The 18,641-nt window shown below is 42.7% G+C and overlaps 1 protein-coding gene across 7 annotated transcripts in view; it reads right to left on the bottom strand.

The window, feature by feature from the left end:
• The window catches only part of CARD11 (caspase recruitment domain family member 11), a 51,164-nt gene that overhangs the window by 8,723 nt on the left and 23,800 nt on the right, over positions 1–18,641 (bottom strand). For all 7 annotated transcript variants that reach the window (XM_065031448.1, XM_065031449.1, XM_065031447.1 and 4 more), the window contains 16 exons: positions 17,250–17,462; positions 16,474–16,611; positions 15,506–15,831; positions 14,049–14,228; positions 12,227–12,379; positions 12,009–12,134; positions 11,319–11,516; positions 10,664–10,843; positions 9,579–9,633; positions 8,233–8,348; positions 6,952–7,055; positions 4,282–4,334; positions 3,326–3,458; positions 2,547–2,748; positions 1,597–1,723; positions 256–496 (listed from right to left, as the gene is read on the bottom strand). In XM_065031448.1, coding sequence (XP_064887520.1) covers positions 256–496; positions 1,597–1,723; positions 2,547–2,748; positions 3,326–3,458; positions 4,282–4,334; positions 6,952–7,055; positions 8,233–8,348; positions 9,579–9,633; positions 10,664–10,843; positions 11,319–11,516; positions 12,009–12,134; positions 12,227–12,379; positions 14,049–14,228; positions 15,506–15,831; positions 16,474–16,611; positions 17,250–17,462 — 2,545 coding nt within the window. The remainder of the gene's footprint in view (positions 1–255; positions 497–1,596; positions 1,724–2,546; positions 2,749–3,325; positions 3,459–4,281; positions 4,335–6,951; positions 7,056–8,232; positions 8,349–9,578; positions 9,634–10,663; positions 10,844–11,318; positions 11,517–12,008; positions 12,135–12,226; positions 12,380–14,048; positions 14,229–15,505; positions 15,832–16,473; positions 16,612–17,249; positions 17,463–18,641) is intronic.

The following is an 18,641-nucleotide window of genomic DNA, read 5'->3' as shown; positions in this document are numbered from 1 at the left end:
TGCAATGCAGTTAGGGATTAAAGAAAAGAATCTACACGGCATATTTTCCTATGATACTTTTTGAGAAACCCACGTTATTCTTTCAGGTAACACCTGGAGTCTCCTTTCTAAAGCTTTATAGCTCACATTACAGTTTAACATCACCAGGCCTTATCTCAAAAATTAAGACATGTACCTCTTTCCTGACAGCAGTTATTAATTCATTTGTTGACAGAACCCCTGCTTTCAGCCGTGGTTGCTCAGCACCACACTCACCTGCTGTAGCTGGGAATGGTCCCCATTTCCAGGTCCCTGTCGGTGAAAGGATCAACTCTGGCACACAACCACTCGCACCTCCCCTGGTACATGGTGTCCAGAATATGAACGATCTCATCGCACTTCACCGACAGGGTGCAGCAGTCCTGCTGGCTGGAGATGTTCAGGTTCAAGCGGATATAAAACGAGTCCCCCGACGTGATCAGCCCTTCCTCCAGTTCTGACAGCAGTTTTCGGTAACCTGCAGCAAGGAAGGAAGGGGTGAGGTGTCATCAGCTCAGTGTCGCCGCATTCCTGGGCATCCTCTGGGAGAAACACACAGCACAGATGTCTGGGGCTCCTCTGAGAGAGCGTTGATACTTCTAGAGCAGTTCCACTACTCACAACAAGCCTACTGTCCTGCACCTTAAAGACGCTAATGAGGCATTGATTCAGCAAAAGGTCACGCTGCTGCAATCAGAATCCGTGAGAATATTCTCATTATAATGATACTTTTAGGTAACTCCATTTTCACTACTCCACACATGACCCATGAAACAGAGAACTTCTCCACAAAGATGCAGATAGAGCTGTAGCTCTGTCCTGTAAGTACAGCTTGAGTTCTGCCACTGATTTTAATGACAAGCTATTCCCTTTATTATTATCTCTAATTGGCACTCCCACAATCTATAACACGCTTTATCTGCAGTTAAGTGGTGCTCAAAAAAAATTGCAATAGTCTTTCCTACCTTTGAAAACATCAAAGAAAATCAAAGACATCACTTCCTGTGTGATCTATGCAGCTGAAATTCTCTAACCAGCATTAAAAAAAAAAACCCCACAAATTCATATACACCAGTAAAAAATGGATTCTGGAAAGTAATTTTTGATCCATAACCTGAAATTATCATTACAGGCCATGAACACTAAAATCAAATTCTGTTCACCACACAGGAACTCCAGCTGTTAAAGATACAATAAAGCCACAAAGTTAATAAACAGAGCAACTCCATCAGGTAAATGCTAAATGGACTTCAGCTGGATAAAGATGATTCAGCTCACCACACTGTATTACAGAAAACTGTACATAAAAATGCGCTCACTGTGTTTTGTGAGTGTGTTGTTGTTGCCCCCCATGTAAATTCTTCGGAGCCCTATAGTGACGAGCATATAGGCTTTTTTTGTTCCCAGTCATAAACCTGAAAGCTGGAGCAGTTACACAGCGTACCTATAATTATCACCAGTGGACGTGCTTCAGATTTATACCAATACAAAGGATATTCAGGTTCTGTCATTCTCATCCAGACTAGTTAGTATAATAGACCTGGGACTATTTGAGATGAGAAATACTTTTGGTCTTACCTTCGTGATTTGATTTATACTGGAGTGTTACTGGACCACTGCACCTCTGAATTGTCCAGTGAACTTCTTCCTTTGTGCAAGTATCCAAGGGAACACTCTGATTTTCCCCTTTGATGCAGCCCTCCAACTAGATATGAAAGAAATATTAGTCTCCAGTGTGGGTTCGATCTCTGAGTCAATTATATAATTTTTTAAAAGCGACAATCTTTTTCTGATTAAACAATGCAGATACCTTGCTACCAAGGTGCAGATTTCATTCTACTTATTTAATTTATTTTCTCTCAAATGAAGAATGCTAGCAGCCGACAGAACTACAGCTCTTTGACAATCTCAGGCTTCCCAGTAGTAAGTGGTGCAGAAATGTCAGTTGTGGATTTTTTGCCCCTCTGGAGGCATTTTAATAGGAAAATAGTCTGGAAACATTGGGAATGGAGGGAAAGCTAAGCAAAAAGCAACTTAGCAGAAGCACCATTGAACTCCTGCTTCTGTGATGCTGGGGACAGCTACGCAGGTGTGCAGCCCTTCTTCCCATTCACATTGCAGCTGTATCCGTTCTCATTATAACATGATCAGTCCCAGAACAGGCCACACTAAAGAACACTTGAGGAGTTGTCATGCTAAGCTAAGTAGCATGAACATCCTTTCAGGCAGGAAAGTAGTTGGAAGTCGAGAGCAAATCCCATTCTGGTGTTTTTAAACTGGTGTACTACACAATACAGCACTAAACAAAGCATCGGTTGCTCAGAGCTACCATAAAGTGCAAAAGCGTGTGCATGGATGACCATGAATGTTATTCTCCAATATTTTCATAGTCAACAGCAGATTTTCTTCGGCATGAGTCATATGCTTTGTCATTAATACAAGATGAAAGAACAAAGGGAAGTATTGTGGCGAGTGTGCGTGTATGTAGGTGGACAGACATCCAAGACTGTTTATTGTTTTATGCTTACCAGTAGGAGCTGGTGTCCCTCCCGAAGGCCTGCTTTCTCTGCGAGTGACCCGGCCTTGACAGAGCTAACAAAGCTCCCTTTATCATTACCCCCAACCAGAGTGATTTCCGAGTTGAGACTGTCTCCATTCAGTGTCACGCGCTGGACAGTATGGCAGGTGGTTCTAACGCGACCCACAGATGTGACAGAGGGACGAAAAGGTCTGTGTTCATGAAAGGAAGCAACGGGCAGACAGTTATCTCACTTTTAATTATCACTCCAGAGTTAAGCGCACGCATGATAAATGGGAGATGTAAATAACCTTCTAATGTTATCAAGCACTAGGATCTAAGGACTCTAAAAGAAATCCTTCTCATCACTGCCTAAGTGCTGGAGAAGAGCATCTGGATGGCTTCAAGTGCTCCGACATGACTGAAGGTGTATTTACACGCTCAGATGTGTAACAGTACCTCACTCAGCAACCTGTGGCAGCAAGATAACGAGATCACAAGGATAAATTTAAGCCTCTCGAACATTTTGTCTGCCTTGAAGTTTTTGAAATTTTAGGATGACCTTCACTGGTTTACAGGATATGAAAGCACTCCAAAATAACGTTCTACTGCTGCTGACATAAAGAAGTAAAGACAGCACAGTATCATGAGATATTTGTGTCAAACAACAACTTGTGACATCATATTCCTGCTATTGTATCTTCAGCAACTAATAAATAAATGGAGGATCTCTACTATAGCAGCCTTTCCCCTCAGTCTCTAAGGTAGGTAAACTGGTGTCTCAAATACCTTTCCAGAGAGAACTTTCTGAATATGGAGTTGACATGTTCAAGCTCATAGGCATCCAGGCCTTCCGATTGATGAGAAGACGAAGAAGAGTGTACCGAAGGAGCTCCATGTGACTGCCTGTCATGGCTGTCGTCTGAAAAGAGTAACAAGAGTGAAAACGAGTCTGAGACAGAATGAAAAAGATGGAAAAGGGCAAAAAATGAATGTTTGATTGATCACAGGCAAAGCTGAAGGAGGTAATTCCCGATGCCGAGTCATGACCCATGTCTACAGACCATGGCAAGGAATGGCAGCCTCACTTACGGGACCTACCTGATCACTGTCACAGAAGAGCAAGTTGGAAGGGACCTTTGCAGACTGTCTAGTCACCCCCTGCTCAAGGCAGGGTCAGCCAGAGGAGACTGCTCAGCACTTGGCCAGTTGGGTTTTGAACATCTCCAAGGATGGAGTCAAGTCAACCTCTCTGGACAATCCTGTTCCAGTGTCTGACCACCCTCACAGTAAAAAAGAGTAAAAAAGCTTTTATTTTTTTTTTTTTTTTCTGTTTAACTGGAATTGCTTGTTCCTCAGTTTGTGCCCATTTTCTCTTCTGCTTTCATTAGGCAGCACCGAGAAGAATCTGGCTCTGTCTTCTTTGCTCCTTCCCCTCTCAGTTTGATGCTTTCCTCATTTTAAGGCTGGAAGCATTCTTATCAACTTGCAAACCTCATCCAAGCATCCTCCATCTATTCCTTCAGACTAATCCTTCTCCCATTCAGTTGTTCAGGAATAACTGCTTTCTTGTTCTCACCACTAGTTGCCCCTTTGCTTTCTTGTTATGGTGAACTGACTTGATTTTTTGTCAGACTACGAGTCTCATGCAGACCACAAGTCAGTTATTTGACAGGATATGTAGTTGGTGAGCGAATCACACAGATCTCACAGTTAAACTATATACATGACATCCTCTTGCTTACCATCTAGCTCCAGAGCATCAAACCCAAAGCTGTCATTGTCCTCTTCAACCAGGCTGGAATTAAAAACAAAGCATGAGATAATGGGGAAGAAAGAGAGAGAGAAAGCTGTTCACTTTCCAACTTTCAGCAGCTTTCGTTAAATTCGGAAGGAGGAACTTTTTTTTGTGAAAAAGGAAGATGTTGGGGGTGTTGCATTAGGCAATGATGCAGCTGCAAATAAATAAGCAAGATGGCAGGGAGACAGTGTGTGTCAGCCAAGATGGGAGGCATGTGAAGCAGCACGAGGTTCAGAAGGAAGAATTGCCAACAGCAGTGAGGGAATGAAGATTTTGCTGAAGACAAAGGGAAGCTGCTGACTGATGGTCTCACATGCGTGACTTACACCACACCTGCTTCAGGACTGAGGTAACATGTTGCATAATACAATACGTGTTGTATATACACTGCAGCATGTTTTTTTCCACGACAGACCGAAAGTGCCAGGAGCTCGCTGATGGACAGAGGGAATGCAAGGGAAGTGACTGAGGTGCAGCAGTAAAGGAGTAATTTACCTGCTTGATTTAAAATCCTTGAAGCATTTTATAACAGCTTAATGGTACCTCGCATGGTTACTCAGATACCTACAGCAAGGGAATGGCAAGGTGTACCAAGCTTTTGCACAGAAACTCTTAAGCCACGGCTCTGGTCCCAGCCCAGCTCCCACTCACACAACATTTCCTGCTAAGGGCAACTAGATTGGTTGGCCTGAAACGCAAACAATTAAAATACACTCAAATTTTGCTCTTACAGGGATATTGGGGATGTCCAGACAAGTGAATGACCTGTCTGCTTCACTAGAAGGACATCATTAAAGCATGTGCTTTGGTTGCAAAGCTGTGTAAATAACAGCTTGTTGTTTTTCCATTCAGAATGATTTGTAGGTCTCCTGCGGAGCTGATATTCCTCATATTTGGCTTCAGGTGAAGGGTGAATTTTTGCAGCCAGTCTGGGGAGAATCAGCTATTTTTACACCATGTATAAGCAGGAAAAGAATACACCTTTTCCTGCATATTAAATCATGATCTCATGTTTTTTTCACACAAATCAAGATCAGATGAACTGTGAAACCTGCAACCTGGCACGCAAACAGCAATTATTTTGGATTATGTTCACAAGCAAGTTAAAAAACCTTAGCAGGCTAATTATAAAGTTATAAACTGCAGTGAACTTCTGGGCGTGCTCTTGAGTTACTTGACTTTAGTGATTATTAGCTCAACAAAGCAAGGTCACAGTCAGACCTTGCTCAAGGCTACCTTCTCCTTCCACGTGCCAGTGGGAAAGAACATCTTATTTGAGGAAAATTTTATTTCAACACAGCTCAGTCTTCCAAGACCTTAACATATGGAAAAGGATATAGTCAGGGCTGTAGTGAAATAAAACTACAAGATGAATAATATCCATGTAATCTTTACTGCACGCTGTAATATACTGCAAATATTTAAAAGTTTGGGCATGCCAAAGGCTTTTCAAGTTAAGCACCTGAAATATGAAACATTCGAATAATTAACAAAACGACCCTTTTTTTCCATCTTGAATTAATGCAACACACTTTAAAAAGGGGCTTGGAGGACAATATAGCAGAACATAGGGAAGATTAGAATAAACTCTGCCTAAATCCTCAGCAGCCTAGAAAACTGTGTGAGAGAACAACCTGCGGGTGCCCTCAATGGAAAGCTGTCTTGCAAAGCTTTACACAAAGAGAGGCAAAAGTGGCAGTCTGCCAGAGATGAGTTTGTTTTGAAGAGCTTTAAAAATCTAAATAAGGTTCTAATAACGATTTGATCTACAGTATAGATCTAAGAAAGATCTAAACCCTCCTCATATATTGGTTTATTCTAAATTGGTTTGCTGGGGCTTTGTTCTTTTCTCCTTCTGCTTGGGACCTTTAGGGAATGCATCTATTTCTTGTGATATTTCCAATACAAACACGCTATTGATACCAGAACAGCACGTCCACGTATTGCATTGCTATAAACCTCTTACAAAAGGGGTCAGTGCCATTTAGGGGACTGCGAGGCAGCCAAGTTCCCTCTCCTTCCTGCCACCAACTTCCCATTCTGATTTCAAAGTGGAAGCGGCAGCGGGAGGTGAAGCAGAGGGCAATGCACCTCCCTCCCCTCGTCGCTGCGCTGAGATACAGAGCCCTGAGCCCGAGAAAAACCACTTCCCCCCTCCACTTCTGCCCCTCATTCCTCACACAGATTCCAGCAGCTCTGCTCTGTTTTGGCAGCCTACAGAGGAGAACGAGGTACTTTGAGAGAAGGGAAAGGACAGGGACGCAGACGCAGGCAGCACGGAGCTGAGATGCAGTGAAGCCAGATCGCTCTACAAAGGTGGAGCATGTTCTCCAACAGTGCTGGTACTTTAGTAATTTCAGGGTTTTTTTCTTATTATGCACATTTAAAAAGTCGGTCCTGCAGTGGTGTCATCCCAGCTGAACTACCAGAAACTGCTGAGTGTTTTGGGCAAAATGAGGGATGATGAACTGCAGCCCTGAGAAGTTTAGCAAGTTAGTTCTGCTCCTAAGAGCAGCTCTCCGACTAGAGACATACACAAGGACATCTATGGCTCTTTTTACCTCCTCCTTGTGACAACAGGTTCCGGGCACGTTCCACCAGCACGGTTACCTACCTGCAATGAGGGGCGTCCTCTTTGCAACGTCGGACTATTGAATCATTTCCGGGAGGCTCAGGAGTGGTAGACATGATACTGTCATTGCGACTTCTCAGCGTTTGCTTTAAAAAATAAGTGACAGAAGGGTCATCTGCCTTAAATGTGTTATTATTTCTAACTTACAGGAGCATTAGCCTGCTAGCTTGCCAGTGGGACTCTGCATGGTGAAGCACACACAATGGTACCAAAAGTTGGTTCCAGATGTCTAGAACGCTACATACAAGAGCATTCATATTCATATATTCTAGGATTTTGGCAATATGTACAGCTTGTGTGCCTTTTTCTCTGATCATGTAATTGGCTGATTTACCAAACAATTTTAACTTGACCCTTGATGTGTGGTGTATGTGTTGCACAGCTGACACATACGAGGAAGAAGATGAAAAGCAGAATGTATATGTACTTATATATAGAAACAGTAGGAATGAGGAAATAAAATACAGGTCTCCCTACATTAAATTGTTGAATTAGTACACTGGAAACTAAAGTCTGAATTGTACTAGAGGGAAGACAGTATAAGTCATCTAAATATCCAGCAAATATTCCACAGAATACTCCTAACCCACCTAAGCTTATTACAAGTGGCAGGGAGTTCTTTCCTGGCTATTCTTGGGTATAATTTTCATTTCCTGGGGGCAGCATTTTTCATGGTGTTCTAGAAAGATGTTTTGTTCTTTGTTATTAACACTCTGCAAGAGCACTCTCTCTGTTTGCTTGTCCTGCTGTGTCGGTGCTCACATACGCACAATGGAATATCTACCTTAGGAAATTATGGGGATACAGCAAACAGGGAAGAAACAGTTTGGTTATGGTATGCAGAAATTTCCAGCTGTGATCTGCACCCCTTTTCTCACTCACTGTTACTTTTAGACAGGAAAAGCACTAGAGAACTCAAAAAACCCCTGAAAATTTTCTTATATAAATTATATAGCATCTTTTAAAGCAAATCTCTTCCTCCTAGCAGTAAATGTGAAATGGCATAAGGAGACAGTGAGAGGTCATAAATACCTTTGAAATATACTTAAATAAACATAAACCAATTCTGTGAGTTTGCAAAAGGCTAATAACATGGCTCTAACAAAATGCTGATAAAAGGATTAAGGACGCGTCTGACTAGAGCCTTGAATGTGATCAGAGCTGGGATGCCAGTGAAGTGCTACAAAACTGGGCTATGAAAGTTCTGAGCCACGTTGGGGAAGACGGTCACAGACAGGCAACGTGCACCTAAAGGCTCCTTACAATTTTGCTGACTTCACAGCTGCTGATGGAGTTACTGATGGAAACGGAATTCGAGGAACTCGTGTCTGTGCGGCCATTGCTGGCGTCGGCCCCGTCTTCATCCTGCGCTCTGACTGCTGCGCTCGCCGGGGACGGGAAACAATACAGACAGCAGAGGGAATCGGTCAGATCACTTTCAGTACAGAGTCTTTCACAGATTTGCAACAACACTGAGGTTATCTTTATATTTTGGCTTATCCCGTGTCCCCGTGCTGCGCTGGGCAGAGGCCCCAGGGAGCGCTTGGCTCCCGTTCCTTCCCCGTCCGCTTCCCGACAAAGTACAGAAATGATGCTACTCCCGACAACCTCCTGCCAACTTTGTGTTTCAACTCTGTCCTGTAGGTCATTTCCAGATCTATGAAAACTACCTGACAAATTAAAGAAGGATTGTTTTATTCATTTATGTTTTAGCTTCACCACCTGAATCCAGTAGTCTGTGATGAGCTTGTCTCATTGAATTACACTATTTTTTACAACAAAAGATTTACAACAGGGACCAAGCAGCTTGAGATCCCTTCGCAGCCCCAGATAGGATGGTGCGAATGTCTCTGTGGGCTCCTTCCCTTCCCTTCCCTTCCTCAGCACCTCTAATTTGTTGCACATTACCTGATGCCAAAAATACTGTTTGACATGCAATATCTTGCAGCAGGAACCATATTTCCCCTCCTATTTTGTACATCGGTGAGCATGGTGCCACACTCAGCAAGTAAAGGAAGTTGCTGCCTAAGATGGTGTTTGTTTTGAGAACAGTGCTACATAAATAAGAGGAATTAGGAGTAGCTCAAATGTGAGTATATACAGCAACAAATTTGGTAACTTGGCAGCTGGCTGATAGGTGGCTTAACCTTCCTCCCCCCAAGCTTTTTAATGCTTTAGATTGAAAATTGACTCATTTTTGCTGAAGGACAAAGGAACTCATTAGACAATCACTAGATTAGAGCCTTTTCAGCTTTTTTTTCCAACAGCAAAAAGAGAACAGTATAATAACTTTTAGTACAGGTATTACACCAATGACTTTAAAATTCTTGTAAACTAAAATGAAAACTGAGTAAACAGAAAATTTAGGTAAGCTATGGGACGCAATACTGTGTGTCTGTGGAGGTATTTTTGGATGGAGAGAACATTCCGGTAGAACACGTTATATTATGACACTGTTCACTATGGGAGAAACTGTCTGTTTTACTGACTTGCACTTGACTTACAGAATATCCCCAGTCGGCATATTCATTAAAACAACTTATAGAGATTGAGTGAGACAAAGCAACAGAAAGAAATAAGGACATGAGGACATGGGTGCTCTTTCTGACCTTGAAACTCTGATGTTTTGTTCATGCTGACAGGGGATTTAGCTCTTGGACTTATCTGAAAAAAGAGGACAAAAATCAACACAAATGCAGAACATTTGCCACACACTGTAAGCCAGGTATTTTCACCTTTTTTTTCACTGTTATGCTGAAATATATTTGCCCTCCTTTAAACAACAGAACCCCAAATTTAGAAGACATTTAGGTATCTAAATGCCACTGCAGTGAATGAGAGTTAGTTACCTAACTACTTCCAAAAGTCTGGCCCAAATGCATTGCAATTTCCAGATTCTGCTGAGGGAACAAAGAGACAAAAGGTGAAGTGGGTGCCTGGGGACTGGTTTCAGGCAGCTGTTAATACAACAGGCATCCTTTTGGAGTGTGCAATGTGAAAAATGCAGCTCTATTGCCATAAGTAATAATGACAGTCAGAGCTCAGAAAGGTTATGAAGGGCAGGGAGAATTCAAATGCAGATGAAAGGAAAGAGAAGCTCAAACCCCTGAATGTTAGATTGTATATTATGTACAATTTATGAATACAGCATCAGATAATAGCTGTACAAATGCAGCTAGTCGGGGAAATCATGGACCTAACTCATGCTACCCCTTACTTTTAAGTAAGAGGAAATTGCCATAATTTAATTCTAAATTAGGCAGTTAATTTTGCTCTAGATTGTGTCCATTTCTTTCTATTATTCCTTCCAGCTGATGTGAGGTTTTCCACCAATGCTTCATTTTCCACCTTCAGTTACTTGTGTTCTGGACTTCAGGCATTATGTCATTTTTTTTTCTCTACTGTTAAGGAGGCAAAGAATCCATTTATTGACAATGCTCCAAGAATGTGAATGAGTGGAAGCAACAGGAACACACAAAACTGAGAGAAGGGGCAGAAAATAGTCCATGGAGCTTGATTATATCTGCTCCTCAAAATGCAAATCACCACAGGGCAAAAACTGTCAGTCCACTGTCATATACAAATCCGTTCTTTATAGCAGGGCACTTGCAGAGGCATGACCGCAACATGCACTATGTCTCTTAGTTCGAACTGTCCCTGCACTGTATCATTCCAGCCTCACATCAAGACGCACCTGGATTCCCTTCAGATTCACTCTTCTCTTGAGTCGAGCTTGATCGGGCAAGAAGAATTTGTTGTCTTCTGGAGACTCTTCAGAAGTGGAGGAGTCATCTGCTTCCTGCCCATTGGCTTTCGAACTGGGAGTCCCAAAGGTCTGGGAGATAATAGTAATGGGTAGATTCCGTGGCAAACTCTGAAGATCAGAAGGAAACACTTCATTTCTGAGACAAGTTTGATTCAAGTCCTCATAACCTCCCTTTAGAGCAATCTGATTGAACTTTCCGTGACTCCAGTGCTTCAGAAACTCACACAGAATGTGGCTCCAGACCCAAACCAGTAATTTATATTGACATTTGTGGGGATTTCTGTTCACTGGGACATGTTCCTCAAAAGTATTTGTAGTTTCTGCCCCACTGTAGAAATTAATCGTCCTTCTGCATTTCCTTCCCTTCCATTTAAAACCAAGTTGTGGAATGCCAGCTATGGGCATGACACAGACAACTTGAACCTCACTGTATTTAAGAACTCACAAAATTGACTTTTAGTGGGTTCTTTTTTTCAGTTAATTCATGGAGGGAATTAAAAGAGTCCCCTCTCCCTTCCACACCAAAATGATTTTAAGAGCAAGTCTTAAAAAAGGAATTAATATCTGTATCCCTCAGCCCTACCTGGTCATGAAAATTGTTGTCCTTAGAGAGCCGCCGGAGTTTGCACTCCAGGTTAACAATACAAGCTTCCTTCCGGACCACCTCAATTCGGAGTTCATCATTTCTCTCCTCCAGCTCTCGAATCTGCTTCCTGTATTTATCTTTCTCAATGAGACAATGCGAATACTGCGTCTGAGCCTCATCGCGTGAGCGGAACGCCTGCAGCGGAGAGAACAAACCTCTTTTGCACCTGGGCACCAGATACGTTCTCCTGCTGGGTTTGTTTGTAAGGTATTTGGAACGGGGACTTCAGAACGGTAACCATTCACCAATTAACACAGCAGTTAAGACCAGGATAGGCCACACTTGCACCATTAAAAATTACGTTGATGAGGGTGGTGCATTTCCAGCTCCCTCTTGGCTGGTGGCAAAACGCTCCGGAGTGCAAACCGGATGACTTGACACGAATTTAAAGCCTGCGGTAGCTGTTGTGAAGATCTTGGTCCTGCCTGCCAGATGCTACACTGCGGAAACAACCCAATATTATCCTGTGTTTAATTACTGTAATGTAAATTCCAACAAGTAGCAACTTCTTGTAACTGTCTTTTTTCTTAATGGTATTTTGGGTCCAATTACCCACAATTCCCCAAAGTGACATGTATGAGATTCAGGCTTTCCCTGCTGATTTTCCCCATTTTAACTGCTAGATACCTGGTCTCGCTCCTTTTCCACCTCTTCCAGCTGTATCATCACAGTGTTCATACGGTGCTTGTACATCTCACAGTCTTTTCCTAGTGTTGAACACTTTAACTCCAAATCTTCTTTCTCTTCGAGATACTGGAGATGACACAACGTTACCACCATCGCTCTCAAAGGTCTTTTGGGCACTAGTTTGAGATATTCCATCTTTCTATCCTGCCATTTCTCACCTTGTCTCTCAGGTCCTCCACATGACGAATCTCCTCTTGGAGATTAAAGATCTTGTTGACCAACTCGTGACGATCTTCTAGTGCCTCCTTACGGTCATGTTCCAGAATATCCAAAATGGCTTTGTCCGAATCTGGCAAACTTCGCTTGTCAGCCTAAGGAAGGGGCCAGCCAGGGAAACAGAGAAGGTAAAAATAGTATTGCAGGGAGAAAACACAGACAGTAACAAGCGAGAAGAATAGACAATGAACACCACCTCACAATGGGAAAGCAGGAGAAGAGATGGACATTCATTCATATTTTAAAATCATGTCAGAAAAGATGAAGAAAGGGCTTCTTGCTGTCAGAACAGTCTGATGAAGGAACTGTTGCACTGTTTTATTGTACTGGCTATAATTTGATCCATTTTGGGTGCAGTCACAATTCTTTACTCTAAGCCCTGTGTTCAAAACTCTATTAATCAGCTCTCACTGAGCACAAAAATCACCCTTTGCCAAAGAGTGGGGCCTAAAAAAACATTCAGGGGAATGTTTAAAACGTGCATAGGCATTGCAGGCCTGCACTCGGACAATATTAAACATGCCTAGAACAGCTTGTACCACTGCCTCATTTTCTATAGTGCCCAGCAATGTTTTCTTTCAGATTTAAAATTAACAAGATTATCAGAGCAGGTTCCAACCAAATAAATTGCTATCTAAAATTAACCATAAATGGAAGATGAAAAAGGCATAAAATGCAAGCATGTAATATGCATATTTATTTTAAAAATACCTAGACTAAGTTGGAGATTTCAGTGACATTTTGGTTACCCAGTATATGTAAGTATTTCTAAACCAAACTGCCTTTTGTTTATTTACACTTTCGCTTAGGAGAATTTCAGTTCTATTTTTAGCTGTTTCATGATTATTTCTGTTTCTTTAGGTGCTGTGAGACCATTTCAATTAAGATAGGAGATTCTACATGGATCAGAACTCCCAGAACCTTCTACATTACACCCTTTTTCAACCTTCGAATTGGATTTGTGTTAGAACCAAGAATCGTTGGTCACTGCTAGAGGCCACAGCCAGTTCTGAAATGCATTCTATTGATCGTTTTTTAAGTGTCATTTTAAAATGTCACAAGCAAAGTGCTAAGCACTCTCATATATATCCTTGTATTCGGCTAAGCTCTTCACAGGGCAACACAGTGCTAAATTTGCTGCATATCAGCCTTTTCCCCACTACCCCAATAAAAGTTAGTTAAGTGTTCTACAGGGCGCCCTGGTAACTAGTGACCACCCAAGTACAGAAACCTTTATTACCCTCTGCTTCATCAAGCCTTTTCAGCACAGATATGACAATAGCCTAGAACAGGGCACACAGAGCTGGCCATTTAACAGAGCTTTGCGGTGACAGACTGGTACAAAGAACCACAGCGGGGCTAAAACACGGAGCTGAATGCTCAGCAATTAAACAGCTGCACTCTGCATGATGAAAGAGCCAATCTCTCATGTACAGCTTGAATTATTAGGTGACAATGTTGGGGTTTTTTTTGGTGTAACTACCCCTCGTGCACGTGTTGGTACAAGGAGTACTACAGGCAGCTGGGAGCTATATAACCAACCTGCTGTTCTTCCAAACTTTGCACTTATGCTTATTGTAGTTACACAGGTAGAGATTTCACCCAATTCCTGGGTTGTGAGGAGATGTGGGGTATGTGAAACAGTATGGGAGGAAAGTGTGGGGATGCAAGGAGAGCTCAAAGCCCACAGAATCCACCTCTGGGTAAGCACGAGGGGTAAACTGAAGTGGCTTGATTTTTAAATGTAGCAATCTGCTTGTATACCTGAATGATGGACTGTAGCTCCTGGATTTTAGTCTTCATCATCTCATTTTCCCGCTCCAGTTCCAGAACCTGTTCCTTTTTGGGTCGGTTTTCGATGTCATTTTTCAGCTTCAAAGACTGGTTCCTCTCCAGCTTGCATTCCTCTTCCACCTTGTTCAAGCGATGCTTCAGCTGGTCAATCTGGCGCAGCCAGAGCGCAACGAAAAGGAGAAACAGGAAAGGAAAGATATCATTCCTAGCTCTGATATTTACTGCTTGGAAAACACTCTCACTTCCAGGTGAAAACACACTGTCATAGGTGGAAAAAATGGCTTACGTTGTGAATGCTAGCAAGCAGCAGATAATTGGGTGTATGTGTGTGTGCACTGAATGTCCACAAGTGAACTGCTGAACCCTCAAGTAGAAGCCTGCTATTTGCTAGCTACAGTTTGCATGGGATGGTTGTAAATTTTGGTAACATCTGGGCTAAAAAAAAAGTGGGACGTCCTCAGTCCTCCAATAAATAAAGAGATAGAAACAGGACTTGAGAGGCTGACAACACATTGTGCTTTTGCACATAGACTATTTGGATTGGAAAAAACGGAGGCTTTGAGTTCTGGATAGGAAAGAGGGGTTTGCAAAAAAGAAACAAAGTAGTTTCAGACAGAAGGCGGCCTGGGAGGATGATCCTGTCTGGAAAGACTTGAAAGTGGGGGAATATCCTGAAGAGCAGAGAGATGCCCAGGGCTGAAGGCCAGTAGATGTCCTGGGACCATGGCCAGTAACTCCTGGAGACCGTAAGCAGCTGCAAAGCACAAACCAACACAACTTTCTGCCCAACCATCCCGGCCCAGCAGCGATCTACCCGTGGGAAGCGATGCTGAGCCCAAGAGAACGCAGCGCTGAGATAGGGGAGCGAGTAAACCACTGTGGGGAAAAACAGTGGAGTAAAACATCTGATATTGTTGATTCAAAACCAAACCCCAGTGTCCAGATCCACTATGGGTAGTGGTTTACTCTGTCTCATCTGTGACACGCACACACGTGCATGGATTTTACAGCACTCAAAACATTTCTCTGTATTTCCTAAATGGCCTCAAGCTGCTCCAATGCTCTGTGTGAGGCTTTTTGAATAAGCCACCAGCAGACATAGTGCAAACCTGGATAACTGCCCCAAAATATTATTGAGCCCGGAAAGTTAAACATTATGCTTTTAGCAAACGATTATGTTTTTAAAATCTTGTTTTTAACTATGTTGTGTTCTGTTAATCCATTACAAGCATGTAAATTATCTGCCATTAACACACATCACTGCAGTTGATACTTCTATATACAGTGATGCCTTTAATCGTCTGGATAAGCAAAACAAATAAGAGCTCTGCACCTTTTTACTGTCAGAGAAGGTCTCGCTTTGCCAGTTGCCACTGGCATCCTCCATTGCTGCTCCCGATTAAAACAGCCCAGAGCATTTATCTCACCTCTAACTGGAGGTCTCGGCTTCTTATCACAGCCATGCTCTTCTCGTCACTCAGCTGGGCATATCTCATGGCCAGATTGTAGTTTTCATCTTTCACCTTGACTAGCTCATCATTGTAGTTGTTCCTCTCCTCCTTCATCTTGTTGTATCTCTCCTGGAAGGTCAGCAGCTCTATCTTGTTCAGTTTTAGTTGCTTTCGCTCATCCTCCAGCTGGCGAGACTTTGCCAAGAGCTCACAGCGCTGCACATCTTTTGCCTTTACTTGCTGCTGAAGCTTAATGATCTCATTCATTAGGAAATGGGTGAGGCCTTCATGTCCCTCCTCCACTGAAAATGTTCAAACAGCTTATCAACAGCTAATAAAATAACTTTATACTAAGTAGGATCAGCAGAACTGAATAATAAAAAAATGTCCCAGAGTATGTACAGAGGTACAGAATATGCACAAATACATGCCCATTTGTGTATCTAACTGGCAACAGTAGAAACATTACACAGCACATTATCATTAGGATCACAATATACATGCATACAGCTTGTCTGGATAGAATATGAACCCTTTACATTTGTCTTGTTCCAGTTGAGCTGACAGGCCTGTGGCAAGAGCACAAACTTTGTAAAATGAATCTGTACAATTCATCTGAATGCTTCAGATGTGCTGCACATATGTGGGTCTTTGGTGTAAATTTATTCCATTGTTGCAAATCTAGTGCACTGTTTCTTCTCTTGAGATTTCTTGTAATGGCCATCATTCAATTTGAAGCTCTTCAGCCTCATTCAGACAACCAAGATGTTCCTTTTCTTTACACATTACCCGTTCCTATCTCATTTTGCATCGAAGGGGACTGAAAAACTGCAGAATACTACTACAAGATTAGCTTTTCTTTCCATTTCTTGTCTGAAAAATCAAACCTAGTCCTGAAGATAGTCCTTATTTCAACAGGCTCCTCTGGGACTGATTCTACTCACCAACAATAGTGGAAAATCTCCGTGTGGGTTCTTTTCCTGTCACCAGTTTGTAGAGTTCAGGGTAGTAAAACTCCAGGCTCTCCAAGAAAACTACATAGCCCCTTTGGCCTTTGGTGTGGAGGATGTCCAGTAGTCGGCCTAAGTACAGAGATCAGAGAGAGGTGACATGACCAGAGAGAGGTGACATATCAGCCCTATGAGCAGCATAAGCGAGAACTATATCCCTGAAGTCAAATCTGCCGGAGGTCTTTGCCATAGCCAAGCGCTGTGGAAAACATGGCTGATTCATTGATTTGAGCTGAACTCACAAAGCAACGCCATGTATTCTTTATGTTTGTGCTGATCGTTATTCTGAAGGAGTGCGGGCAAATTGGTCTCTGGAACAGAAATTTCAAAAGCCACGGTATTCAGCGCAGCCTTCGGCAGGCAGGACTGAAACGCCAGGACAGCAGACCCTTCAGTGACAAATCATGAAGCAAGACAGGACAGCTGAAAACCTGCTCTTGGAATAGCACTGGCTGCCGCTTGTGTTAACTGAAACATTTGCCAAGGGTTGGACGGGAATATGAACACCATGGGCTCCAGTCCGCACAGTACAGGAAAGAATAATTGTTATCAAAATAGCAGCAGATTCTCCTCTTTACATTAAATCTCCTGTAAATGAGACACAGGGTTTCTATGCGATAATATGTAATTTGATACAGGTTCCCTCCAGACTTATCAAAATAACGCTGTTCAGATAGGGGTACAGACGTAGCCATTCACAAAACAATTACCTGCTCGGTTAATTTTGGAGGGCAGCATGAGTGAGTTAAGCACCTCATCCTCGTCTTGCTCATCGATTACTTTGCACTGCCGTAAGTAGGGGGTCAGTTTGGCTGGATTGATGTACCGGCTCAGCATGTGCCGGTTGCATTCTACGTTCTCCCACAAAGCTTCCTCCTCATCTTTCAGCATCTCCAGGCAGTCATCCATCTCGGGCTCTCCTCCTTAACAAGGGAAACAACCGGCAAATAAACATGAAACAGAGCAGTTTCTATCCTGTTGCTTTTTTTGTGCTTCCATATCGCACAGGATGAGCTTAGAATCACTCCTGCTGAATTTGCCCTAGATTGAAACTGTTGGAACTGAAGTGCAGCCTGTCCACAGCTCATCTGGAAAGTGACAGTTCAGAGAAGTGCTGTCTGGAGTCTATGAACTATTGCATATTGCTCTCTAGTGATGAATCTGTAGCTCCACTAACTCCATGAAGGTCTACAAGTCAGAGAATCCCTCTTCATATCTGAAGCAATGGTAGAGGACACGGTGCAATGCAAGCAAGGCTCTGAGCGTGCAGAGCTCAGCTCAAAGTACTTGCTGCATGCAACCAAGTCTTTAATTCTTGCCTCCTTTGCTCCTCTCAGCTCTACTGATTTGAACCTGCATTTTTTCCTGTATATATGCGATGAGTGAACGTATGTAAATGATAGCACCACAAGAATAGTTAACTCAGAAGCGAGCAGTTACGTCTGTCCGCCTTCTGCAGCTGTGTATGGACTGAGTGGTGCGTGGGCACGAATGCAAGTACCTGTGAGTGCAGACCTGGCCTTTCTCCACATGAGGGGTAAGTATGAGCATCCTAGCACTGAAGTCCGAAAATGTTCTTGACTCATGCAAATATCATCACATGGTTTGACTGCCTGCTAAGCAATTTCCTTCCAACTCCTAATTTGTAACCACCTCATTAGAGAAGGTTACAAGGCAGGAAACAATGAGGTGAGAAAAATTGTACTGAAGTTAAGAGTAAAGAAACTTTGTAGAAGTCTTTCCTTATTTTTGCATTCCCCTTTTTCAAGATCTTGTGATCAAGGTGGCACAAGGAAGATAAGTTTGTATTTCAAGAGTTATTTTACCCCACCAGAGACTATGGTATAAGAAGAATGTGCATTTCTTAGGTCATATGAGATGAGAGCTGTACTTTATGAGACTTTGCTGGTAATCAGTAACTAAAGACCTCCAAAGCAACCTGTTGTTTTTCCTGAAGCAGGCGAGTTCTCTCTATTGTGTTAAAGTTTCCTCGGCTTCCAACTTAGGAACTGCAAAGCAGCCTGTGCCACGCTGCACATCACTGAGCAGGATCAGCTATTAGTCTGTATAGCCAGGGGCTGTAAACTCCTCATTTAGAAAAC

The sequence above is a fragment of the Columba livia genome, chromosome 15 (genome assembly GCF_036013475.1).
Source record: "Columba livia isolate bColLiv1 breed racing homer chromosome 15, bColLiv1.pat.W.v2, whole genome shotgun sequence".
NCBI lineage: Eukaryota > Metazoa > Chordata > Aves > Columbiformes > Columbidae > Columba > Columba livia.
The sequence above is the reverse complement of the archived record's forward strand: the minus strand, read 5'-3'. Positions and strand labels throughout refer to the sequence as shown.